Source organism: Aulostomus chinensis, chromosome 23 (genome assembly GCF_037954235.1).
Source record: "Aulostomus chinensis isolate RoL2024-O1b breed Wild chromosome 23, RoL_Achi_v1.0, whole genome shotgun sequence".
NCBI classification, from domain to species: Eukaryota; Metazoa; Chordata; class Actinopteri; order Syngnathiformes; family Aulostomidae; genus Aulostomus; species Aulostomus chinensis.
Window position 1 is genome coordinate 882,831 of NC_141342.1, and position 27,982 is coordinate 910,812.

At 39.5% G+C, this 27,982-nt stretch overlaps 1 protein-coding gene and 1 long non-coding RNA gene across 7 annotated transcripts in view; one reads left to right on the top strand and one right to left on the bottom strand.

Annotated features, from left to right (window-relative positions):
• The window catches only part of LOC147239097 (uncharacterized), a 29,649-nt gene extending 26,127 nt beyond the window's left edge, over positions 1-3,522 (top strand). Inside the window, exon 3 of the long non-coding RNA XR_015111586.1 lies at positions 3,474-3,522. This is a non-coding gene — a long non-coding RNA (uncharacterized LOC147239097). The remainder of the gene's footprint in view (positions 1-3,473) is intronic.
• bms1 (BMS1 ribosome biogenesis factor) lies at positions 1-26,929 on the bottom strand. 6 transcript variants are annotated; one of them, XM_086195809.1, is made up of 24 exons: positions 26,810-26,893; positions 26,621-26,678; positions 25,723-25,908; positions 25,302-25,492; positions 23,046-23,125; positions 21,764-21,952; positions 21,269-21,411; positions 18,899-19,020; positions 18,580-18,773; positions 17,778-17,923; positions 16,490-17,025; positions 13,635-13,736; positions 12,546-12,697; positions 12,349-12,430; positions 12,096-12,175; positions 11,713-11,898; positions 11,324-11,512; positions 9,656-9,836; positions 7,067-7,125; positions 5,763-5,885; positions 5,227-5,374; positions 4,201-4,376; positions 2,992-3,153; positions 1-1,146 (listed from the first exon to the last, which is right to left on the bottom strand). In XM_086195809.1, exons 3-24 carry the CDS (start codon positions 25,893-25,895, stop codon positions 919-921), a joined length of 3,642 nt encoding a protein of 1,213 aa, XP_086051935.1. In that variant the 5' UTR covers positions 25,896-25,908; positions 26,621-26,678; positions 26,810-26,893; the 3' UTR covers positions 1-918. The 6 variants fall into 6 exon arrangements, with proteins under 6 accessions (XP_086051935.1, XP_086051936.1, XP_086051934.1 ...); XM_086195808.1 differs by having other exon boundaries at positions 2-1,146; positions 26,621-26,682; positions 26,810-26,894; XM_086195810.1 differs by lacking the exon at positions 26,621-26,678 and having other exon boundaries at positions 26,748-26,886.
• Positions 26,930-27,982: the final 1,053 nt, after the last annotated feature.

Here is a 27,982-nt window from a genome sequence, read left to right on the forward strand (position 1 = left end):
CACCTACAATCATGATTAGGAGGATTTAGGAATGTTACCACACAGGCAAAAATACTGAAGTAAAAAAGGCTTGCCAATATGCACAAAACTGGCATGAAGATCATTTGAAAGAGAGTATGGTCCAATACAATGCTTGTACGAGCAGGCAGTTACAAGGTAAAACTTCTGACTTAAAATCCCCTCTGCCTTTCATTTGTTATATTGTCATCAGTAAGAAGACCGTGTCAAAACATAAATGAAGCTCCTCTGGCTATCAGTTGTCCCTTCATCCATTATGCTGCTGAATAAAATTAGTGCAATGGAGCATTGGGCAATTAATATGTAGCCATACAACAACTATAATTTACCAGTTACAAACGTATGCTGAAAAAAGATATTAATTTCTACTTTGGTGGTGGGAAAAAAGTATCATCTGATTTCATCAATGTAGTTAGAAAACAGGTTATTACTTTGATGAGAGGTTATGCAGTTGATTAAGTTTGGGTGCTTGTCTGTTGGCAGCATTATGCCAAAAAGCAAGGACAGGCAAATTATCATGAAACTTCATGAGGAAGGGTTGTAGTTTGGGCCAAGGAAGTACACATTAATTTTTTTGGAAACAGAACACAAAATAATCTTAGTCAATGCCTGGATATGTTGCTTCTCTGTACAGCAATAAATATCTCCAAGTTTAAAAAACAAAACTGTGTATTGTGCACCTTTTTCAGTTTTCTTAAGTATGATTCGTACGGCAGCAGTAAAGTTCAAGATGACATGACGTTTTATTAAAACAAGTTCCAAAAGTCAGATCACAATTACAGTTCATTTTAAATGTTTTTAAATACCAAAAACCCTACCAGAGGCATGGAGATCATGCTAATAGTCCAAAGAGCCAACCCAGCCTCACAGTTTAAGACTCTTTCTTTCATAAGCATTGAATTAGTTGTCCTGTGGCGCCCCCTTCAGACTGGACCTTTGTTTCTTCTTCTCCATCTGGCCCATGACACGGTACAATTTTTTACGTGCCTCTTTCTGTCTCTTCAGCTTGGCCTCCTCCAGTTTCTCCTTCTGCTGCAGGAAGTCCTTGTGTTTGGCGTGCTGCACTCTGTGGGCTTTCTTACTCTTATAGTTATGAACTGCGCTCAGAGCTTGGAGTAGAGCTGCAACCTAAAGGAATGGAAAAGAAGTGCAGTTTTGCCACTGTTTTCATATTCATGTATGTTTTCAGTCTCCTTTTCACTGCCACTTATACATAAGAGATTCTGACATTTGTTTGGTTTGTTTATCTGTTGGCAGAATGATGCAGAACAATTTTAACTCATTCACTGCCATTGACGAGTTTTGCTCGTCAATTGGTTTGTAACGTTGACTGCCATTGACGAGAATGACGAGCAAATGACGTTTTTCAGTGGGGGCGGTGAAGGAAAGCCTCATCCACCTTCTGTGTGAATATGGTGCTGATTCCAAATTCTGGGATCTGAACCCGACTCCCTTTCAATCAGCCGGGGGCGCCATCGTTATTGTCATATTTATAACTTTTTTGTCATTGTAATTTTATACTATGACAATGTCAATGACAATGACACACATTGAGGTGTCACTAAATCCCCCAAAAATATTACTGTTGGTCACTGTTCTGCTTCTTTTTACAAAAAGCTTGTTTTCTAGGTTTTTTGGTCAGAAAAAGGGTGTTTCTTGGTGAAACCATCCTATGTTCTATTGCTCATAACTAAAGAATGGAAAAAGGTGAAGATATTTTTTTTCTCTGATGAAAGAAGCGAATCTAAACTTTCTTTTGGGGGTTCAATGTTTACATATTCATAGCACACAATATTCTGTGGGTCTTGAAAATCAATGAAAATTACCTAAATCCTGGCATTATGAGGTTGGCTCCTCTGAACGTGGCTGGCAGTCAATGAGTTAATAAAACTGAGAGGGGAGAGTTCATTTTATGGCAGATCAAGAATTTTCTTTTTTCCTACTTTCTTTACTGTTGAAAAATATATTTTTAAATATTTTATTGTATCATTTGTCACGGACTTTGATTTTTTTGAAACTTTTACACAAGAAAACACCCCAGTGTGCCAATTAAGTGTATTGTCAAGGTATATATTGCCATGTATTGAACGATTTATCTATATAACGATTTATTTATATTTTTAGGCTTTTTAAATGCCTTTCCCCACATTTCTGCAGTATGAATTTCAGACAAATTTTCAAAATATTTTAGTCATGTGACTTTTTTTTCCAGACTGAGTCAACCAGTTGATTGAGCAGCCAGTAAGTTTAAATTTATTGCAGGATCTGGTTTATGCAAATGCTTTGTTTTTGCAAAGAGTTCCATTTCCATGAAAAACCACAATACATCCTTTAAGCTCTTCACACAGAATAAATAGGATGCGTCAATGAACAGAGCTGCTCTCTGCAGCACTGGGGAGGCAAAGCTCTCCTCATACCAACCAAATGACCGTCAGCCTCAGCAGCTGACTGCAAGACTGGAGCTTCACCGGCACCTTTTGTGTCCATTGAAGACTGGTGGTGTTTATGCAGACTTCTACCTGTCTAGAGACCTGTGACCCTCTGCTCCAGTGCAATGCTTTGTCAAGATGATTTTTAAAGCAAACAGGTTTTTTTTTCTCAGGTTCAACAATGAAGGAAAACAATCTAAAGACACCAGATGTTGTACAATCAGAGTTACTAGTATTTGATTAATCTCAATATTAACATTTCCATGAAATGATTGGTCTTATATTTACAATGACCCCTTGACTCATCTCTCAATATTTACCGGGATGAAATCTACAATGTTTTTTTCTGTATGATCTTAAGTGTCTTTTATGGGGAAATGAGCCTTATTGAAGCTGATCAGAAAAGAACTGATAACCACTGAGTTCCTGGCATATAGTTTCAAACAAACAGCCCAAAACGGTGCTGGATTAAAAAAAATATCTGACAGATAATCAGAAATATCTTTTCAGTTTGGATGCATTTGAGCTGCGAGACATTGCTCACCTTCCTCTCGTGGGGCTCCCTGATCACACTGGGCCTCTGGAGGTCTCTGGGTGTTTTTCCTTTGGGTTGTTGCTGTTTGGGTTTGCTCTTGAAGGGCAAAGCCTTTTGGAGCTCTTTGGGAATGCGAAGAGGGTTGAAGCACCTTTGGGCCCGTGCAACTGGCTGAAAACAAGCAGGATAGATATCGACACGTAAAGACATGGTTTAAGGTCACTATATTGCTATGTCAAAATTCTGCTTTAGTTTTACTGTCAGGAAATTTCCCAATTTTGATTTAATTTTGCTATTATCTTGAAACTTTATGTATTCGGATAGCTGAATTATTTTCTGCTCATTTTTAAAACTGCGTTTCAAAAACACTTTTGACCAAAAGGCAAATATAATCAATATATCTGTTGATAAAAAGTTTAAGTGAACCTTTGTGATATTAAGTAGGAAATAATAACTATTTTACTTACAGAAACTCTTTTTTTCCCTTTCAGGCATACACAAAAGAAAAACTACACAGAACTATGCAAAAAATAATACAGAGTATCTAAAAATGATTAAAATGTTTTTCGTTCAGACTAAAATAGGTCAAATCTATGGGCTTCACTTTTGAAATCGGAGCAAGGCCTGAAGTAAACAATAGACGTCAAGAGTGAGGAGTTAGTCACGCTGTAACATTGAAAGGAGAGCTAAAATGTCTTCGTGTAAGAAAATTTCATGAACGAGGCTAGATGTCGCTCAGTGTTCCTGTACTTAAAGCAATCAACATAATTCATGCAGAGAAGCTCATTTCTGTGAAGAAATGTATGAAATGAATTTGTTGTATGTTTTTATTCTTGTGAAGCACTTTGTGTTGCATTTTTTTATGTATGAAAGGTGCTATATAAATAAAGACTGACTGAACAACACTGGCAGTTTAAACGGCATAAGAACAGTGTATTCTGCTTCAAAATCACCTCAGAAAAGAACACACAGCTGGGACACAATTGGGGTCACAAATGTGCCCAGTGTGTTAGGGTTAGATGAGTGAGTTATACAAAGAATGGCCACACAAATGCTGTATAATTTCTCTTTACACATCATACTGCACAATACTTATTTCTTCTACAGTTTTACAAGTAAATATGTGTTCCCACGCAGCTTTAAAGCTTTAATTGCATGAATCATGAATTCTATTGTTGGAAAAGTGTCTCTATCAGAACTAGGCATCATCAAGCCTACCTTGTAAAGAGAGTCAGTGCTGGGTTTGTTGCGTATGCCAAGGTCACGTTTGAGCTGCCCCAGGGTCCTCATGCCCGTCCAGCTGTCCTTTTGACCAACAGGCAGCAGCAGAGAGGTGACAGGATTGTAAAGCTGAGGAACGGACACGGGATACCAGGAGCGAAGGAAAACAATATCTATACAACAATCACACAAGAAAAATACATCATAAACCAATAGGGCCATGCAAATGTCAAACAGAAGAGAGTGGGAGCAACATATTGAATCCTTTTAGCATAAACTGACATTCCTTGTCTTTTAGAACCAATTCAAAAATGGCATTACTAGTTGACAAAGGCTGTGAATGGTTCAGCACCTCAATACTGTGGAACGCAAACATATTAAAGTCATTTAGGAAACAGTTGTAGCGGAATATCTTTTTTAAAGTATTGGAAGTTACATGTTTCCAAAGTAAAATGATAAGGGCCTGAAAAATATGCAGCCCAATACCAATTTTAAAGCTCAAAAAAACAAAACAAAAAAAGGTACTAAAGGTAACCTCAAGGCTAACTTCTTAAACAAATAACATAATATAATGAACAAGGTGGAGGCCCCAGAGCGCCATCTGCTGGACATACTATTTAAAAATCATGACATGCATTGTTTTCTTGATTTATGTGCTGATTAAAAAAAAAAGAAGTTTAATAATGGGTACATATCAGAAGATATATATGGCATTACTGTATACGTGTGATAGGCCTGTGATTGGCTGACAACGGTTGAGATATCAGTTGGGCCTAAACATAATAGTTGTACTTCCTTTTCTTTGAAAAGAACCCCAAAATTCTTGACTTCTTATAAGTAGGTAGTATCTTAAATCCCCTCTTGTCCACTATGAAAATTCTCTTTGTGAGAGACTTTTATTTTTTCAGTTAATTATATGCACAGTTTTTCACACAATACAGGAAGCAGTGACACTCAACAATAAACACCCAAAATAAAAAAAAGCAAAATAAACACATAATAACAAGTTAAAGATAAACTAACCACTCATTAGCAGTCGGTCTTCAAATGTGGCTCGATAAGAGCCTGGAGGTGTGGACAGCGCCTTCTTGATCTGACCTCTGACCCCCGATACTGTTCGTACAGAGGCCCCTTCAAATTTAGCTACCTCCAGCACTGTGTTGAACATGCCCTGTGCACAGAGGGAGAGTACCATGGACACATCTCTCCTTACTAGAGGCGAAAAGTAATACTGAAATCATTTTCAACAATAACAAACAAATTCTCAGCTGGCAACAGCAAGAAGTGAGATGCTGGTGATCAGGTTAAACTGATTTTGTAAAGATTTTACACTTGCCAGGCTTAAAAAAAAGGATATCTGCTCTGGCCAGAATATATCCATGAACTGACTAAGCTGGTGGTCAGAATAGTAGCAGTAACACTAATCCTAACGGCCATGGACATACAGAAAAGCGATGCGGAAAAATGATTAACTGGATGGCTATAATCATAAAAAGAGGACAAACAGCTTTGGGGATATAGATGATATTTAAAAACAATAGCAAATGAAGCTACCCTACCTTAATGAAGCATGTGTTCTTAAAGATCTTGTATGGGTAACCAATGAGTTTGAGCTTCTTCACTATGGTCACTGATTTATCCAGGTCCAAGATGACTCCTGTGGCAGCAATTCGGAAATTTGCCTGAAAATAGAAATCAGGGATTCACAAGTCGTCCCATCCAGGGTGTACCCCACCTCTCACACAATGTCAGCTGGGTTAGGCTCCAGCCCCCTTGCGACTCTTAATGGATAAGTGGAATAGAAAATGGATGGAAGGATTCATATGTGTTATTAGTTGTTGAGTCACATTCATGTATGATGAAGAAGACTAAAAGTGAGGTATTCATTGTTTGGGTGTACTTGTGTCAGGGATGGGACTCAGAAATCCATCCAAATTAAGGTCTGATCAGCTCTGAGGCAAACTCAAATATTCACGCTCCCATTCTTTGCTTTGAAGACCAGCACTAGGAAAAGAAAAAGAAAACCTTTCAATGTAAGATAGCATATGTGACAAGTGGAACATGAGCTGTTTCTAATTCAGGTGTGTTCTGAAAATAACTCGATTGACCAATTTGGAAAAATTAACGAATTGGATTATTGTGATTGATATCACAACGTGATATGACTCACTGTATTGAAAAGAATTATCATTCTTCTGTCAATATTCACATTTTCACAGAAAAACATATTTAAATGATAATTACATTATATTTGCAGAGGTCTGTGCCAAACATTGATTTTTCCTTCCTTTTTTGTTGATTTGTCTCTTTGTCCGAAATTGTATTTCAATAGCACCCCGTCACATATAGAGTTGTTAGCCAGGTCTTTTCACTGGGAGTTTCAGCGCTAGGCACTTTTTGTTTCATTGTTTTCAACAGAAATTGTCACTGCTGCAACATGGTCTATGAAAATATTTAGATAAAATGAAGCACAAGTGTTGTGGGCTTGGTTTTTCTTTCTTTTGGGAAGCAGAATATTCCTCTCTCAGTTTTAATATAAGGTCTTTGATGGCCATGTTTAATAAAGTGAATCAATACAAATGTATAGACAAGTGCTTTGTTTCTTTAAAAAAGAAAGACGACTATCTGCGAGGATTTTCGGTTTTGAGAGACACACTTGAGGTTGCAGAATTTGGTTTAACACAGAGAAAAGTGATAGTGCACCACCCATAATTACTACTTAGGACTCAGGTCAGGATCTTACCTAGAGAGACTTGGTCAGGTCAAAATTTCAGGTGCAATTTCATAAATCTTAGACTACATTATATGACCTGAAGTAACTGTCCAGAGGAGAGTTCTAGTAATAAGACTGAGTGGAGCTTACTTTATTTCCTGCTACTGACTGCACAGCCAGGAAGCCAGTTCCCTGTGGTGTGATGGGACCTTTATAGAAACGGGAGAGAGAGAATAGTTGATAATTTAACACTTGACAATGAATCAATTGAAATTCTGCTTAATGAAGCAACCAAAACAGCGTTTCTCAACCGAGGTTCCACAGACCCCTAGTAGTCTGTGCTGTAACTTCAAGGGGATTGTGAAAATAAAATCTTTTAAAAAAGATCCTATGACATTCTAGCTAAACTACAGAGGGTAACATGACTTATTTTTCTTAAATTCCATCTGTTTCACAAGTGTAATTCATTGTATTTCAATGAGATCTCACGCTCATTTGCATTGTTAGTTACAGCATGATGCTACATCCTTTTCAAATTATGAGCCCCCGAGTGTTTCAGTGGGTATATACCATTCATTTCTTAACACTTATTGTGAAATATTTGCAGGCAGGTGTTGTGGGAAAACTTATTACATTGCAAGGTTCAGGTAAGCGCTTGAAATTAAGCTAATGTTGAAGAAGAAGAAGTTTCAACTTGACAACATGGAGATATGGCTCAAATTTTTAAAAGAAAAGTCCACTTCTTTCAGACAAAGCAGACTCTGGGCCATCGGAAAAGAAAAAGAAAACAGACAGCAAAAAGAGACTTTAAAAAGAAGGATACATTATGTTGGGATATATGGCAAATGATTCGGACCCTCAGCAACCGCTGGGTTTTTCATACGGACAGATACTTTCAAACCATGCCACGAAACTGGCAAACAAGCAGTGGCATCTGAGCACCAGGCACCAATTGTCCAAGTGCAAGATGGCTGACTTTTTCACTCCAAAATTGTTCAGGGGAGCGCAAAATCACAAAGTTGCTGCAAGTCAGACTTTGGCAACAGAGCTTGCAAGAGAGGCTGTATACCAGTAGCAGCCATTTGGGTTGACATACTTGTGCGAGGTCACTTTCTAACCTCTAACACACAAACACCAAACAGAGAAACAGACTTCAACTGGAGAGAAGCAGCAGCTGTTGCCACTATTCAACCCAGCTTATAGGAACTCATGAGTGTCAGACAAGTCCAAGTATCTCAGTAAAGGTGTCTTCACACACAGATACGGCAGAAAATCAAACGCCGCTGTATCTGGATCCATGACACAATCTGGAGAAGCACACAGCTGGGTGAATTTCACCACTTTCTCCAGGAACTGTGCCTGGACGATGGCCATTTCCAGCTTTACTTCAGGCTGACAAGGGCCCAGTACGATGACCTGTTAGCGAGGATCGGTGCCAGGATATTATGGTCGGACACCAACCACAGCCAGGACCGTTGACATGACTTCACTGACGCCAGGGGAATCTCAACGCTGATAGGCTCTCTCGACACAACATCACGAGAAATTGTCACTGCCAAATTTGCGTCTAATTGCCTCATACTTTACATGTAAACTTGTAGCGCGAAAAATTTGCGACGCGTTTGGTGTGAACAAACCTTAACAGTTACAGAGCACCCCTCACCACACCACACCCAAGTGACAAAAATAGTGAGGATGCTTTGCTTTGAAAACACACACCATCTGCCTGTACAGATAAAACTAAGACTTAACTATGATATTTATTGAAATTTTGTACATGTTTGTTTTTGATCTTGAAGAGTGCATAAAATCAGTTTTCAGTTCTGAAGTAAACAGTAGTATCCAGACCAAATAAGAATGAACTTTTTTAGTGCCTCATTTCAGTGCCTGACTTTTTGTTTACCGCTCCCTGGTTACCCAGCGTCAACTTGCCACGCTAATTTACCCTTCTCCAACCCTAGTCCTTTTGATTGGAACAGTCCGCCCATCCCAACACAGAGTTTTGGGGCATGATGATGATGTACCCTATCCTGTGGGACTTTAAAAAAAACACAACAAAAACATACTGACAACACTAGTGCACAAGGAAGACACGAGAAAAACTTCTCCTGCGAGTTCCAAGTTCTTGACACATTGGATAATCAAATATTTTGGAAGATGGCCAACTGGGGAGATACTGAGACCTGAGAGCTCCTAAGCCTCCATGCAAAGGATGTCATCCACCAGAAGATTTCAGGAACAGGGAAAGCCTGGCCAGGAAAATAACGGAAAGCAGCTTCCCTCACAAGGCGTAGGTTATTAAAAAACTGAAGACTTTGGACATGCCTAGCATTACATGACATGTTATCAGGATGTGCCACTGAACTACGCCACCTGTTGCCAGCTATGGCCCTCTAGGGAGAAACTATGGCTGACATTCACATTATCTATCCAGCCAAAAAGCCAGATACACTGCTACGGCAATTCGTAGGTCTTTGAGTCTGAAAATAGCTTGTCATCCCACTGTACAGCAAAGGAGGGTCCCATGCCCTCCTTAGACGTCAATAGTGCAAGCCTACTGAAGCAGGCGTAGTGACATTTTAGCTTTTGAAGAGGTCACACAGGGGCCATTTCCCACAGTACCCCATATTGATGGAATAATGATTCCCCAATTTAAAAAAACAACAAAGAAATACATGTAAATGGCACTCATCACTAAGCCCAAACAGTCAACAAGGGAGTATTTTTTAACTGTCTCACCCCAAATGGAGGCTCCACAGTGCATATGCTGAGGTGTGTATTTGAGCAAGCGGTGGCGTCCGTTGTGATCCTCAATGTGATAGAGGGGAATGGTCTGGAAGCGACGCCAGCCTAAGGACAGGATGAGGGGGTCCCGTGTCTTCAAGATGTGGTCATACCAACGGTGTTTCTTCAGTCTCATCTGAGACACAAAAACAGCTTTAGAGAGGTGTCAAATGCGGCTGTGGTTGAAATCATTTACAATCTCAAGATCTCAAATCAACACCACCATCAGCTTGGACTAGCTAACACTGCTAAACACTGGTTGTTAACAAGAGAAACATGTCTGAAAAGATGGGGTGAGTGTTATAAATACAAGAATGGAAAGACAACTAAGTTCATCCTCTGTGGTTTCTTGTTGCTGAAATTGTGCAGTTATTGTGGTTTACTGTTGCTGTGGGTGGCATCGATCAATGCATCCACTCATGTCTATCACTGATATTCTCAAGTCTTAATGAACAACCATCTTGTTTTGAATGATGGTTTATTGTTTTGTTTGGAGGGATAGAGGGGGGGTGGAGAGAGAACGAGAGAGAGAGAGAGATATCAGCTAACGGGCATGAGATATTGACTTTTCCCAGTGTTTTTCAGAAATGAACAGTGGAGGAGAGAAAAAGCACAACGCAGAGAGTCTGTTTCTTAGCATTGCACATAGGCACCTATGAAAAAAATTCAAGCACTGGCATTGTGCTATGCACAGTGCAGCAACGTCACAGTACAAGGCGTCACATCACAACATAAAGTTACTGGTGGGTCCCTAAAAGTAGCCAATGTGACTACTCGTGGAGAACTGTTGGGTCTGAATCAATTCAAAGGGAATGCCGATAGACCTACTCAACTTGTTAGGTGTTACGAGATAACTTTTGTTGATCTTTGGCATTATACAAATAAAACTGACTTCACTAACAGACCGACTGACACAGGTTTTTAAACAGGAAACAGTGACAGTCTTGGAGGAACTAGCTAAATACAACAGATTATGTCATAACTGCAGTGAAATATGCCCCTCTTTCTGTGAGGTCCTCCACCAACCACGTAGACACGGTGCCCAAGGGTTTCATTTGGGCCATTTCAAGCAATACAATGTTTGGAATTTCTTTCAGCACTTTTAAGAATAAAGCCATTAATTCAGCTTGAAATGTTTGTGGTATTTTTTGCAGACAAGCAAAGAGATAAAACAATTCATTTTATAAATCAGATTATTGAAATGATCTGGAGAGCCAGATTTCACAGCTGCAGGGCCAGTGTTAGCCCATGGGCCATCTATTGCTGTCCACTGGTGTGGAGTGGAAATAGAACTGACTTGGTTAGGTAGTTTTTAGCTAAAATCAAAATGTTTGAAAAGTATTGACCATACAACTGGATAAAGAGGAACTGGATTATATTTTAAGATTAATTTAATAGTATGTAAATGAACCCTGTGTATAGTTTGGCTGTAGTAAATCATTTGTCTTCCTGCAAGTGTTCTAATGGTTTCTGTGGCTGATGTTTTCCAAATTCATCAAGAGGTTCTACATAGGCAAAGATGTCTCCATTAATCCAAGACATTTTATGGCAAGTACTTGAAAAAAACGTGACCCTTTTCAGGTGGTCACTATAAGAGTATGTGGACAAAACCATTGCACATACCTGCAGGTATCCAACACAGCCCTCATTGGAACCCAGGCCTCCGAGAATGATCGGATAGTGTGGATCAAAATTTGTGACAAATTCACAGGGTATAGAAGAGATCTCCAATCTGACATACATTCCAGGCCGAAAACCTTCATAATGCACTCTAGTCTCATCATCCACGTCATCGAACTCCGCCCTATTCAGCTGTGAACAAATTGCAGAGAAATGTTCTTATGAGTACGCCAGAATTATATGAATCTAGAGAAACTAAAGACAAAAGCATCAAAGAAAACTTTTAGTATACTTCATCATGTCATGTAGGATTTATGTTATGATCGTATGCTGACTCTTTATCAAAGATATGGATTGCAGCATTGCTGTGTGCACTCCAGAAGCTGTGGTACCTCTGCCTGCTTCTGCATCTCTTCTTTCAGGTCATCAAAGTAAGTTGTCTCTCCATCATCGTACTCTGTATCAAATCTCTCCTTCAGCCTACGTTTCTTTTCCAGACGCTTGTTTTTCTGGACTTCCTCATTATCCACCTTCATCAAATCCACTTCAGTTTCATCCTCTTCATCACTCCTCCTATCCTGTTGGTCACAAAGAACATCAATCATCAGGTAAATAAAAAAGATATTCAAAAGATGGTAAAACCTAGCAGTTGTTTATATTTAAAGCTGTCTCTAAAATACATAGTTTCATTAATATATATTACAATCCAAGTAACCAGGCTGTTTATCATATTATTGTGTTTGTTGGAAATATATTTAAAGAAAGACAAACATACCTCAGCTTTATCCTGTTGCTGACTTTGGCCCTTGTGGACCTCTCCTGTCTCTAGATCTTCAAAATCGCCGTACATCTCCTCTGAGGAAAGAAAAATGGAATTACAATTTTCAATTCCAACATCCTGAAAACAGTCCTGGGAATGTCCAAGCAAGAAAAAAAAAACGCTTTACTGTATGCCCATAAAATCAATCACTTATATGTCACGTAGTGTGTAGGATAAGGGCTGTACTTCTGAAAATTTCTTTTCTTACCATCCTCCCTCAGCAGCGTGGTAGCATCTTGGCCCTCCTCCCATTTCCCCGTTACAAAACAGTCCCTGATAGAGTTAAGCATCTGGAAGAAAACAAAACTACAAGTTTCAGATCAACATCTTTTTGTGAGCATGTTCATGTCACCTCTACATTACAATCAGAGTGTAATAGTGTTTTAGTGTTATTGGCCACACTACCTCCTCCAAATCCCAGTTGTGTGACGGATCAGGGTTAAAACGAGAGCAATCAAGGGAATTCGCCTGAAACCTTTTACTCTTCTGAGGGCGACTGACTCGAAATAGTCCTCCCAATTCTTCTTCCTCCTCCTCCTCCTCCTCCTTCTCCACAGCTGAAAATCGACAAGTTGAGATCATCACAAAAACACTAAATCGTGTCATTAATGTGTGCATTTTTGTTTTCACTAATCCAATGGATCGTCATACAATATGCCAGATCAGGGCAGAATACACAGCTGCATTTTTTCATTTTGTCCACAATTTTTTTGTGTAATTTTTGATTGAACACAGTGAAGTTTTCAGGTTTTGTTCATAATTAACGCAAGCATCAAAACTAACTGTTATTGTCAACAAAACAATGCTTTATATTTCATCCATATTGCTGGTGTTAGATGACCAATTGGAGGGTATTATTCATAAAGAAAAATCTAAATCAAGATGATAAATATATCAGTCTATATTCTTATCATCTGGACACCTAGCTGTAAATTTAAAATATTTTTTGTAAGCTTCACGGCAGTGGTGCCGAAGTTCACCACCCTCTAGACTTAAAGATTACCCACAGAACATCTATTACCAAAATTCAACAATATGAAGAATGTACCTTAAACTCTTCAGAGGTTGCTTGTCCATTTTGGACACAATTTTGCACACATAATGTATAAACATGCTAGATATCAAAAGAATTTTGATGACACACTCAAAAAAGATGTCAACCAAAAAAATTTTGCTGACCAAACAGGAAATATTAGTAGCTGTCAATAGTTGATTGCATTTTTCTGCTGCTAACAGCCATGTAAACTCACGTGGAACACCACGAAGCGTTGACTGAACTCCGAGCGTGCTGAAGTATTTCTTACAGAATACTCCAGATTTGTATCTACCAGCAGTAATACATAGAAGCTGTTCTGATTGGTCTTGGTGACCCAGTACTGTAGTAAGAAACCTTATGTTGGTCTCTGCTTTATTTTTTCAATAATCTGGGTTTATACTATATTTTCAAAAAGAGCTCTGGCCTGCGGCTTGAAGAGAAAAAGCGTAATTATTCACCTAAACCATAAACCAATTTTCGCAGATTGGGAGCTGCTTCTTGTTGCCTTAGAAATACTTCTGATGCTTTTTGCTGAAGATCCTCCTTCCATCGCAGAGCCCCTGTCAACACAAACAGAAGAGGAACTGAGGGATATTTTCACAAGTCACCGCATCTTGAGAAATGACACTGTTGAAGAGCTTTTAATTCACACTAAAAGGTTGAGTTTAACCAAGAATTCCAAAATAGTGATGCTTCTTTCAAATGGTAAACCATATTGAAGACCAGTCATAAAAGCATGTAAATAAATGTACTGCAAAAAGCAATGCAACAATCTAATTCTTTAACACCACCTGAGACATGCTCACTGTACAAAAAAACAATTCTTAACCAGAAAATAAAAAGGGTAAATCTGTCTTGAAGCAAATACTGTTATTGAGAATTCACCCCAATATCACAAATCCCTAATTCTGCATATGACAGGGTTATATGCAATAACAATATCACAAATCCCGAATTCTGAATATGACACCCTCACGTAGGGATACAATATTTGGGGTAGGGGCAGCTTTACTTCTGATGACGAGTGCCTGACCAATTAATCGGATCCAACTAATGGAGAATCCCACACTTCAGCCTCCTGGAACAGGTCTATACCAGGGTACTGAAGAAGAGGGTCCGTACGATTGTCAAATGTCAGATCAAGAAGGTGCAAAGTGGTTTTTCCCAGCTGTGGAACCATGGATCAGCTTTCCACCCTCGCTAAGGTGCTGGAAGGGGCATGGAAGTTGGCCCAACCAATCCGCATGTGCTTTATGGATTTGTAGAAGGCTTTTGACTATGTCCCCAGGACATGGGACTAGCAGGGACTTGGACTTGGCCAAGGCTGCCCTTGTCACTGGTTCTGTTCATAACTTTTTGGACAGAATTTCGAGGTCCTAGGCACCTCCAAGTCTGAGGTCATGGTCCTCAGCTGGAAAAGGGTAAGATGAAGCGGGAGACTGACAGGCAGATCGGGGCAGCAACTGCAGTGATGCGGGCACTAAACCAGTCTGTTGTGGTGAAGAGGAAGCTAAGCCAAAAGGCAAAGCTGTCGATTTACCAGTCAATCTATGTTCCAACATTCACACAACCTATGGTCATGAGCTCTGGGTAATAACCAAAAGCACGAAATCATGAATAAAAGCGTCCAAAATGAGTTTCCTCTGCAGGGTGGCTGGGCTCTCCCTTAGAGATAGGGTGAAGAGCTCAGACATTCAGGAGGGACTCAGAATAGAGCTGCTGGTCCTCCATGTTGAGAGGAGTCAGTTGGGGTGGTTCGGGCATCTGGTGAGGATGCCTCCCTTGGGAGGTTTTCCAGGTATGTCCAGCTGGGAGGAGGCCTCAGGGTCAACCCAGGACACGCTAGAGGGATTATGTCTCTCAGCTGGCCTGGGAACACCTTGGGGTTCCCCTGGAAGAGCTGGTGGAAGTGAATGGGGAGGTGGGTGTCCTTCATGAGGCAGTTGCCCCCACAACCGGCACCCGTATACATGGAGGATGATGACGAGTAAGTTTCCCATTAAGTGCCTTGTTGTTTCAGTCACACTTCACTGATATTATCAGTCGAGCGTGACATGATATTTTAGCAAGCTAAAGTTGAGATAACCTAGCTTAAATATTAGCTACCTTGCTAAACTATTTAACCAAGTTAGTCATGGCACAATGAATGATGTATTGGCAGTACTAAGAGGGACTCACAGTTGTAGGGGTTTGTAAAAAGAATGTTGTGTTGATATTGTTCTTATGTTTTTGATTTATTTAATATTCAAGTTGTTCATATGATGTTTGTTCCACACAATTTCTAATAATAAAAGTATGTGAAAATAGTAAATGTTTCTCCCTTCCCTCCCAAAATAAATCTTTTTAACGAGTGTTTGGAACTATATCTAACCCATCACAAGTGGTATTTTGTCTTTTTTATAGAAATTTTTTTAATAAGCTGATGTATCCACATTAGTTGGGCCCGACAAATGGCAACTGTCAGACCCAATCTTGCGTCAATTTTTGAGGTGTTATATAAACTTATTTGCTTTCTCTCCTCCTTGTGAACATTAGAGAGGTGGAGACCCACAGAGACCAATTGCCTGCTCGTTAGCTTAGCTCAATGCCTGGGAGTGGATGGGCAGGTTGGCATACCTTTGCCTTGACCACTCAACTTCCAAAAGCTGTAGTTTGTCCCCTCTACATTCTGGTTCAAACAGATCCCCATCCTACTCTCTAACAAAATAAGCTGACATTATTATATTATTAGATGCAGCGGTCCCAATGTTTTGTTGGCCTGAATTCATCTCACTGCGCCAAGTCAGGAAAATAATTCTGGTTAGATAGCTGTCAAATTACAATTTCTCATCATTTGGCTTCAATAATTTAAAGAAAGCATGACACAAAAAACATATTTTATTAATACTCGCCAAGACTGTTTTGGAGAAAAGTGAATTTGGTGATTTTTGACTACTCTACCATGAACTAAGCTAACAAGCTTTTAGCTAGTCTCAACTCCATTATGACGACACACAGGAGAGAAGGGTGTCTGTTTGAATGATCACATAATGGGTTGTTATCCCTCATGGCCAGCACAATGGGGGGCGGGGGGACCTTTAATTGGGAGAAAGCAATGATATGAACTTGTTTGAAACTTTGAAAGAATGTTGGTATATGAAAATAGTGATCTTGTGATGAAATTAACAGCATAATCAAACCAAAAACACAAGTACCAAAATCTTTGAAAAAAACAAAAACCTGGCTGTGCCAATCAACCAGATAAGACAAAAGAAACAAAAAAACCAAACCAAACAGAAATATAACCTGATAAAAGATTGAAAACTGCCTTTACCTTGCTCTTCTTCCTTCTCCTCTTCACTCTCACTCGCCATTTGCTTCACTGCAGCTTCAGGTGCACCATCATCTTCCACAGATTCAACTACTGAATCTCCATCATTATCATCTCCCTCCCAATCATCACCACTCTCTTCATCATCTTCATCCTCTTCAGAGCAATGTCCAGAGTCTCCTGCTTTCCCTGGCTCCTCTTTATCCCCCTCCTCCTCCTCACTCATCTCCAAGTCATCATCACTGTTAGCAAACACCGGAACCTCAGCCATCCCCTCTCTCTCTTTCCACTCCTCCAGCTTTTGTTTCTTCACTGGGGGGGCACCCCCTGTCACAGTTTTCTCAGAATTGTCTCTTGCTTCTTTGATATAAGTGGAGAGAATATCCTCGCCGTCATCTTCATTCTCTTCCTGCTCCTCCTGATCACTCTCTTCGCCACCACTGGAGCCACTGACATCTTCGTCCTCCCCTTCAGTGAAAACCACCTTCCTTCTCTCTCTCTGGGTGTTAGCATCCCAGACTCCTTGCTCCTTCTTCTCTCTGACACATATTAACACAAAAACAGCACTTTAAAAGTCTGCTTAATCTGTCATTGATGAATTCATCCTGCCATGCTCTATATTTCATCTATCTATCTATATACGCACACATTTATATACATGTATAATGTATGTTTGTATGTATATATATATTTACAATACATGTATAAACATATATACACATAAATAGACATACATATATACATACATATATACATAAACACACATACACTGATGTATTATATCAATTTTTAAACCCATGTTAGTATATATACAAACACATACAAATATACATAGATACATAGATAGATAGATAGATAGATAGATAGATAGATAGATAGATAGATAGATAGATAGATAGATAGATAGATAGATAGATAGATAGATAGATAGATAGATAGACACACATACATACTTGTGTACATCAATTTAATCAATTAATTTGAATTTCCAGTTCGGGTTGATGTGTTTTTATGAAAATGTATTTTTTATCATTTATTTTACACACGAGCATCAAAAGTTGAACTAATTGTTCAGCCCTGTTACCCAGCTCTAATACAGATAATTTTCAGTCATTGTTTGCTGAGAGTCATGCATGTCTCATGCCAAAAAAAGGAAGGACCCCTAATCTCTACATGGCAGATGGCACTGCTGTAGACACCAGTGAGCAACTGTTCTAATGTGGGTTGTTCCACAATGTGCATACATCGGTAAGGTTGTGTGGAGCATTTATCAAACTGTGGAGAATCTCACCTGCTCTGTTCATTGATGTCTGTTGGGTCCAGGCTAGCAGAGCCACTAAACAGAGACACCTGACTTGCAGCCATCTTTGCATCCAATGTAGCATGTGTTTCAATAAGAGACTGGACCAGCTCTTTGGTTGGCCGCACCTCCTCCTGCTTCAGCAAAGAAAGAAATCACCTTAAACCAGGAATGAGGTACCAGCAAGTTGACACATCAATCAGAGTGTCCATTAATCCCAGGCTTGTCTTGTCTTGATACTTTCATATAGTTTAGAACTGGATGTATGAACTGATTCTGAGATTACAAAAGAAAATGTTTTTATATACACACACACACACACACACACACACACACACACACACACAATATGCTTTCATATCAAGACCACTGCTCACATCTTATATGGATTATAATAAAGCTTTTGAATAATTCAGTTCAAGCAGGTTAATTTCTACTACATATTTTTTTAAAAATCAGCTTCAAAAATTATATACCGCAATTAAGACTTTGCTTATTTAACAAGTTGTGCATATCAACTTTGAACGTACGCATATAATTTGGTTACTTAATTCTCAATCATAGTTTTAATGTATAGATATTGGGGGGAAAGGGTTTTGAATATCATATTTTTATAATTATATTTTTTCACATTGTTTGGACTTTGTTAAAATGAAAAATTTTCAAATGTTTCATTCTTTGCACATCCTTGCATATGTTGAAAGGTCAAATCAAAAATATTACTCTGCAAGCCTTATGGAAGACGTCTCTTACAAGAACAATTCAAGACATAATCAGGCCAAAAACACACAACCTGCTGCTGAGTAACGTGGTTTGCTGGGATGTCAATGTACACAGCATCTTTGTCGTACACAACCCCACCAACTCCAGCCATTGGTGCATAGAGCAGGCGCTCCTTCTCATTTAAGGCCCTCTTCTTCTGCGCATCTGGTAGGGGACATGGATCCGGAAGGAAGTTTACATCAGAGACCTGAAAGTCTCCTACACCTGCAAAGAAGAAATGACACCCAGTAAATTATTTCACATTCTTCCAGGGTATTTCCCTGAGTATTACTTTTGAACATTTCTGTGTCAGACAGCATGATGTGGAAACTATTTCTATCATTATCTACCTGGAATATGAAGCTGTCCTTTGTTTTTCAAGTATGTGCCTCGCAGGTAGCCATAGAGTGACACTGTCCGGTCACACTTGGGGTCTGTTCTCAACCTTTCAGGGTCAGTTAAATCCTCCATACTGTTTGGAGGTACAAAGATGGAGAAAATAATGTGCGAGCACAAAGGTAAAGCATCTTGGTCCATCCAGATAATCAACTTAGTGCTTCTTTAACATACGGCTAAGACATCAAACAGCATTGTGACAGATGCATCTAATACCAGTAAGATTACAAATTCACTATGAAGTGTGATGTGTAAGGTATCCATCTTTCAGAAAATCAGGGGGTTCTTTCTATGGGCAGGTTGATCTGACAGGTTAAACCAATATCAATAATGATGGCTTGGTTGCATCAGTGCCACGTAGCCACACACAGTTAAAGCATAAAGCCAAATATTTCCTCTGGATTCAATGGAGAATAAGGCAGACATGGTCGTTACTTGCAACTACCAGGGGTATCTGCCAATTGTAGCATGTCCATCTTTACATTGTATTTCAATCATCCCTGCCTACTTGCCACAGAAACAATAAAATTTCATCAAAGAAAAAAATCTATCAGACAATCTAGATTTATCAAATGACGTGAAGAAGTGACTAAAACACAAAGCAAATCATTCACAGCTGGTGCAGATGCAGATGCATGATTAAAATAGGCATCAAATCGGTGAGGTGTTGATTAATGGATCATTATTCAATCCCACCGCATACCTCAATCAGTTCAGGAGAAAATATATTATATCCAGTGGGGAGAACAAGTATTTGATACACTGCTGATTTTTCAGGTTTTCCCACTTACAAAGCCTGAAGAGGTCTGTAATTTTGATCACAGGTACTCTTCAATTGTAAGGGATAGAATCAAAAACAAAAATCCAGAAAATCATTGTATGATTTTTAAGAAATTAATTTGTATTTTATTGCAAGACATAAGTCTTTGATCATCAGAAAAACAGAACTTAATATTTGGTACAGAAACCTTTCTTTGCAGTTGCAGAGATCAGACGTTTCCTGTAGTTCTTGACAAGGTTTGCACACACTGTAGCAGGAATTTTGCCCCATTCCTCCCTACAGATCTTCTCCAGAGCCTTCAGGTTTTGGGGCTGTTGCTGGGCAATACGGACCTTCTGCTCCCTCCAAAGATTTTCTATTGGGTTCAGGTCTGGAGACTGGCTAGGCCACTCCAGGACCCTGAGATGCTTCCTACTGAGCCACTCCTTCGTTGCCCTGGCTGTGTGTTTGAGGTCGTTGTCATGCTGGAAGACCCAGCCACAACCCATCTTCAATGCGCTTACCGAGGGAAGGAGGTTGTTGGCCAAGATCTAACGATACATGGCCCCATCCATCCTCCCCTCAATGCAGTGCAGTCGTCCTGTCCCCTTTGCAATAAAGCATCCCCAAAGAATGATGTTTCCACCTCTATGCTTCACAGTTGGGATGGTGTTCTTGGGGTTGTACTCATCCTTCTTCTTCCTCCAAACACGATGAGTGGAGTTTAGACCAAAAAGCTCTCCTTTTGTCTCATCAGACCACATGATCTTCTCCCATTCCTCCTCTGGATCATCCAGATGGTCATTAGCAAACTTCAGACAGGCCTTGACATACGCTGGCTTGAGCAGGGGGACCTTGCGTGCACTGCAGGATTTTAATTCATGACGGCGTAGCGTGTTACTGATGGTTTTCTTTGAGACTGTGGTTCCAGCTCTCTTCAGGTCATTGACCAGGTCCTGCTGTGTAGTTCTGGGCTCATCCCTCACCTTCCTCATGATCATTGATACTCCACGAGGTGAGATCTTGCATGGCGCCCCAGACCAAGGGAGATTGACCGTCATCTTGAACTTCTTCCATTTTCTAATAATTGCACCAAAAGTTGTTGCCTTCTCACCAAGCTGCTTGCCTATTTTCCTGTAGCCCATCCCAGCCTTGTGCAGGTCTACAATTTTATCCCTGATGTCCTTACACAGCTCTTTGGTCTTGGGCAATGTGGAGAGTTTGGGGTTTGGTGATTGAGTGTGTGGAAAGATGTCTTTTATACAGGTAATGAGTTCAAACAGGTGCAGCTACTACAGGTAATGAGTAGAGAACAGGAGGGCTTCTTAAAGAAGAACTAACAGGTCTGTGAGAGCAGAAATTCTTACTGGTTGATAGTTGATCAAATACTTATGTCATACAATAAAATGCAAATTAATTATTTAAAAATCATACAATGGGATTTTCTGGATTTTTGTTTTAGATTCCATCACTTACAGTTGAAGAGTATGAATTTCCCCTGGGGATGAGTAGTATTTTGATTCTGATTACAAGGAATTATAGTCTAAAAAGGAATGTTACTGACCGGTCAACCAGTACATAAGGATGTGACGTCTGCCAGAGCAGAGGACGAAACTTCATGACAGAAATAAAGCGGCCGAGGTTCTTGACTTCCTGAGTTTGATACTCCCCGTACACCATACCAGACAAATAGAAGAGCTTGGCACCCTGCAGGGTTCACATACAACAATTGAAGAACATTTGAGGCATTCATCAGTACTAATCATACTTCCTTATTGTTTTATAACCACAAAGTAAAGTGCAAAAATTACCATTGGCTACTACGTTTTTCACAATACTGCAATGTAACTGACCACTGATGTGCATAAGAAACCCTACTGACTCATTTCACTGTTTTTTTTTTTTTATGTGCCATATCATTAATGTCACCTTGTAAAATAACTCAGGTCTTTACTAGAGCAAGAAGACTGTAATGACAAAAGAAAATATCTGTTTGTCTCTGTGCATAAGAAAGACTAATGGACTGAGTCATCAGCTAGCCTGTGATGGAGTTGTCTACCTGGTAGACCTCAGTCCAGAAGCGATGTTTGAGGTTTTTCTTGGTCTTTCTTAGTGTCTTGTTGTTCTTGAAGGAATCTAGGTGAGTCAGCACACCCATGATTCGGGGAAAGCCATGAACCTGACATATGTTGAGAAACTCAAAGGTTTCCATTTCAAAGCCAAAGCTGGCATCAATCAACATCAAAACCTGGAGAGAGAGAGAGAGAAAAAAACAAAAACAATACAGATAATTTTATCCATTGTGTCAATATACATTACTGATATACATAATGATTCTTCAGTCACGACCATAAAGCCTGACAAGGACACAGACACTTGGGACTATAGATGATATCACTATCAGATTATATATAAACTCATATTCAATACCTAAGCAAAAGGAGGTTATATTGTCTGCTTATTTGTGTGTTTGTCTGAAGGTAGGATAATGCAAACATTTTGATGAAACTTTGAGGAAGCGTGGCGCATGAACCAAGAAAGAGCCCATTAAATTTGGATAGATCTTTGGGAAGGCTGGATTTTTTTCTCCAAAATATCTCCTGTTCTGGACCATCAATAAACTACAGACCATCACCTTCCATGCAGTTTGCTTAATTTGGACCCCTAGACATGCTAGTGGTGTGTTTAAAGCCTTATTGTTTATTTTTGCAAAAATTCCTAAATTTGAAATTTAGTTAATGAATAAAGCATTTCAGAGGGATTTAAATAAATGTGAAATTTAACAATTCCCTTTTTTAAAGGATAATTTGGAAGATCCTTGAAGATATGTGTCTGGCTCCTTCCCTCCTACTTTTTCAACATTAAAAATTGCCCAGCAAATTTGTAGGTTGCACAAGCTTTGAGTATTTTTCAAAATTGGTTGTAGTCTGGAGCATCTGTCTTACATAGGATTGTTTTCATTAAAAAAAAAAAGGTCCATGTAACATTTGCAGAGAAATTGATGTCCAAAATGTCCAAAAATAAACATTCACAATAAGAAATAAATAAACTCCTGGGTGGTTCAATGAGCCTGGGTGTGGTCAGCAATCTAGCTCTGCATCAAAATTTAAGTTCTAGATTGTCTGTGCTCTACACAGGTTCTCCCATGGAAATGTAACTGTTCCAAATTCTAAAGAGCAATCAATCAAAAACTCACATATGCAGCAGAAGAAGAGAAAAAGAGGAGAGAAAAAATTCATTGTTTACAAAACGGTAGAACAAGAGAAGGAGCTACAATGTTGGCTATTTTTTTTACACAGTTTTTTTTTTACCAAATGTGAACCTTAACAGTCCAGACTTACCAGATCTGCAACTTTTGCCAAGTCGATCATTGTATTTATGTCATTGTTACACTCCATTAAAGTGAGACGACGCTTCTTGCCTTGGGGGGGGGGGGGGGAGGAGAAGACCGATAAAGTTGATTATCAAAGACCTTTAGAGACTTCATCAAAAGCTGGGTAACAACTATGTGTGTAAAAAAAAAGTCAACAAGTGAACTGAGTCTAAAATATATTCAAATCTTTCCCAACACAATGACCAGCACAACAGACATAAGGCGCTATTCACACTGGTCACCAAGCAGCTAATTTGCCTGGCGTTTTTGTGGCTCGGTCCGACGTTTCAGACAGTGCAGCAAATTGGAGGTCAATTTTGGCCCGGCAATATTCCTCCTCCGAGGGTACACTTATCGCCACTTCCACTGCTATGTGAATCCAAGCCATAAATGTGCCGGCTCGGCGTGAGGTGGGCGGAAGCGTTGATGATAATACAAACTCACTAACATAACGTTCACCAGTTCTCCTGCATCAAAACACCTCCAAGAATGTCAACACCGGCGCTGCTGGCGGCCAGAGTGGCGAACTGCTGTTTTGAAACTTACAGACTGTCACAGGGCTAAACATTTTCCATTGCATCATCACTTTAGTGAGATGAGCACCTGGGGAACCGCTTAGATCAAGGAGCTGTTAACATCACTGTTGAGAGGACCGTGAAAAGGTCACGGAGGGGCTTTGTCAACATGCTTATCGCCAGAACACAGAACGTCACCAGCAAGATGAAAACTTACGAATAAAGTACGGTCAGGTCTGTGACCACCACAGATGGAGGTTGGACTGGGAACTCTCACGAGATTTGCCAGAATGTCGCGGGGCTAAATATTCTCCAGACATATATGTTGTACATCACTGTTCACGCACAACTTCGTGCTGCATGTCACATCACATGTATACACCCACACAAGTGGCGGCTGTTTTGGAAAGAGGAATATTACACCTCCATTTCACACAGATTAGATGGCAATTTCCCGCAAATTTGGTGCATTCTGTGTCTAAAAAGGGCTTATCGGCCTTTTTAGAGACTTGAGAATATTTGTTAGCCAACATGAAAATGCTTTTTACAGCATAATAGGGGAGACAACATTGATGATTAAGGCAATTCAGAAATGGTATCGACACTTTGTTTGTTCAACAGTAACTTCAAGCTCTGCTTTGAAGTAACTAAACACCTGAGGCTCCCCAGTACTATTGAAAACAATCCAGCGTCACAGGAGGGCAGATTGTGGTGCAGGGTCAAACCTTGTTGGCAGCTGTGTCTGAGTTGCAAACCAGTTGTGGAAAATACAAATACAACTAATTGTGATATCATTGGGTATTTGGATTTCAACATAATATTTTTCATTGCCATTAAAATGATAATGGTGTGATTTTGGGGGGATTAGTGTCAAAGTTGTTTTCTTAAGTCTTCAGTATGTTATGTTTAGGCAGAACACCTCAACATTGCAGACAGTTTGACACACAATTGGCCTGAAAAAAAAATGCACCTTTAATGGGATTTGAAACTTTGAGTATGCCAAATTGTGATTTAGATGAGATTTTATTTAATTGTTCAACTCTTCTGTCAACATCATATAAAAGATAAAAAGTATCATGTGAGGTTAACTGAAGAAAAACAGAAGTGCAAAACTGAGTGAGAGAGACTGGGGAAGAGTAGAGTACAATAAGGATAGATTTTTGTCATATCAGTGAAAACAAAAAAAAGATTTGTGCTAAAGCCATGTGGCCATGCCCTCAAAAGAAAATCTTTTGGAGGGCAGTCTGCACAATGACATTGCAACTGGACTGGGATGAGTACTGCCTGTCAAAATGGAGAGGAAATCAAGAGGGGAGAAACCAGCTCATGGAGATCATGTTATTAGCTTGGGTTGTCATGTTTTCTCTCGTATAATCAAGACGTTAGTTTTACTATTTCTGCAGGGATCCTTTTCATAATTTTGTCAGATACATTACATGTGGGAAAAAGCTCACATTTTTAAAATACAATAATTACCGATTCTAGATTTTTCTTTTATTTATTTTTAAGAAATGTACTGGCATCTGAGTTATTATTTCTCAAAATCAGTATTAGGTCTGAAACTCCAGTATCAGTCTGGCTTTCAGTCACATGAAAAAAAGGACATTTCACATTGAAGATTTAGAGCAGTAATGTCCTCATGGAAGTGGACCCAACTACACATCTAACACAGTACAGAAATGGTTCAGACACAATAGACCCAGTCCTACCAGAGACGATGGTTACAGGACCACATATGTCCCCGAGCTTTTGCCTGGTGAAGTTTTTGATCAGGCAACGGATCAGGGTACTTTTTCCCACCTTGGGAGGCCCAACCACAACAATCACAATAGGAGGAGGTTCCAGGGGAGTTCGGTCAACAAGAGGGATGTGGTGTTTCTTGGTCTTTATATCCTGGGCTCTAGAAACAAATATACATGAGAGTGGTTTCTTACAGTTTTAGAAATATTAAATTTGAAGAACTGTGCTAGAGCACATCACAGTTTTGGATTTCTTGAGCACAAGATTCATACCTACAGTACAGTATATCCATAACTTGAAGTAAGCATATACAGGATTTACGTGATATCCTGAGTCATAGTTTGGCAGTAGGGTAGCAGAGTGTCTAAGAAAAGAGCCGTCAGTACTGACCTGTGGAAGGTCTTAGCCATGCGTACAGCAGACTGAACCGCAAATGCTTTAGGGTTGCGTTTGCGTTCATCTTCCTCTGTTGATCCACCCTGCTTCTTCAGTTTCTTCCTCTCAGCCTTTGGTCCACTGTGCTTCTGCTGATGTTTCCTCGGTTCCTTTACTTTTCCGTCCATCCTGTTTGGATGCCTCAAGTACAAACACAGTCAACGAAATCAAAACCTGCCCCCTTAATTATATGGCAAATTACACATACAGGAATAAGCATTTTGTATTCTAACTCCATGCCAGCTCACACAGGAAGGGGGACAAAAAAAAACAGTAAAAAAGATAACATTCAAGAGAACTTGGAATTTCCATATCTGTTCTTTAAATACAATGAATCAATACATGCTTGGGTAGGAATTTTGAGTTAATTATTGTCCTTTTAGCAATTTTGGTGTGGCTTAAGTGTAATCATTCATGTTATACCTGGATTAAAATATATCATATACATCCATGAAAAACAAGAATTCACAAACATCTATGTAAATGTTAGTGTTGTAAACTTCAAGTCATCACTTTAATTTCAACAACATTTTATTATTATTATTATTTTTAATTTCATTCTCAGTTAGATCTGGGAAATAAAACTAGTCATATACCACAAACTCTTAAAAGCCTCAGCAATCCAAGATTTAAGATAGACAGATATTGCTCAGTCTGTGAAATGTATCCTTATGCAACAACTTCATTGTTACTTTTATTTTCCACTGAGCGTAAATTCGGTGGAAGAATATTTGTTAACACTTCCATACCAAGATGAAAGACCCAGCAGAAGAAGCAAAACATTATGCGATGACAAAAAGAAAAGAGTATGGTCATATCTGCCCTTAATTAGAAATACAAAAAAACCCCAAACCTGTCTTTATTTCCTGTTGATGTTAATGGAAGGGATAGACCACGTTAAAAATCCAGTCCTTTCTGGGAAAACACAGGAGCTTAATTTGTTGATAGTAAAAAGAGCGTCTTCATTCTACGTTACACACCTCGGGGATGTGTGGGTAACACGGATATTCCTCTGAAATATAGAAGCTTTTGATGTCCATACCTGACACAAACTCCGCTCTAGTACAGTTCCAAACAACACCAAGCAAGCTCCTCACGTGTCCTGAATTCCGGCCCGGAAGTGTGAGGATGTGCTGTGTCGTAGAAAACGAGTGGAAACAAAGTTTCCGCAGAGTCGTTCCTACACGCCTCACTCTCGTGTTGTGCAGGAGCGCCCTCTGTAGGCTTCAGATCACATTTCTAATGAGATGACATGAAATAAAGTGGGGCGGCAGTGGTAAGCACTGGCTGCGTCCGAATTGCCAAGTGGCAACCTACGTCCTACTGCTACAACCTACCGCTACAGCCTATTTCTACAACCTAAACACGGCGGCACCATTCAGACACCCTATGGTGGTGAAGCACGACCTCTTCTGGCAGAGCACAGATGCCGCAATTAGGTAGACAGCACCAACGAAAGCCCCACCTGCTGGCCTCGCTGTCGTACTGCATTCCACTCTGAGCGCACCTTTCATTCATTCTCTATTATTAAGCACATTAACGCACCTGTAAAGGTGTGTTCACACGCGTCGCGTTTGGTGTGAACACACCTTTAGTCATCAACAAGACTATAAATGTTGGTGTTGCATAAGCATGGGAGACTGTTGGTGGCAAACTTGGCTTGCGGGTCCACAAGTTTTTAGGGGACGAAGAAGTCCGTGGTGCACTGTGGACCATAGGGTTTTTTTTTCCAAAACTTTATTCAAAGATTGCACATTGTACAGATATGCATATTATGCATCAGAATATGTTGAAATGTACAGACACATGCTCTCAAAGGTCAAATGATAATGAAAAACAAGGTATAAATCAGTCAACAGAAATTAAACAAATAAGATGAATAAGAATTGTCAGTAAATAGGAATAGCATTAACTTTCCTCCTCTTTAAACCAAGTATCATATAAATTGACAGTCTTTATACTTTTCATTGAATCTATGCATCTTAAGGCTTTGATGTATTCCTTAAATTCGCAATTAAAGCGAACAAAGCAAGGGATTACCATAAATACTCTACTTTTGTGTATATGAAATTTCCCAAACAAAATGTTTTCTTCTTTTTCTTTCCAATCGAGACCAGAACTCAACTGAAAGAATACAGTAATAAAATAAATGTGTTAAATTTTCTGGTTCATTCTTACAAAAACTACACTTATTTTCAATGTCTAAAAATTTAAA

Bases quoted from the DNA above. Each gene is read 5' to 3' on its own strand.
- bms1 (XM_086195809.1), bottom strand. From the start codon at position 25,895: ATGGACGGAAAAGTAAAGGAACCGAGGAAACATCAGCAGAAGCACAGT. The intron at 18,774-18,898 runs GTAGATAATGAT...TCTTCTTTGCAG, and splicing joins AGGACAGCTTCATATTCCAG to GTGTAGGAGACTTTCAGGTC. The intron at 11,513-11,712 runs GTACCACAGCTT...ATTTGTTCACAG, and splicing joins AGATGCAGAAGCAGGCAGAG to CTGAATAGGGCGGAGTTCGA.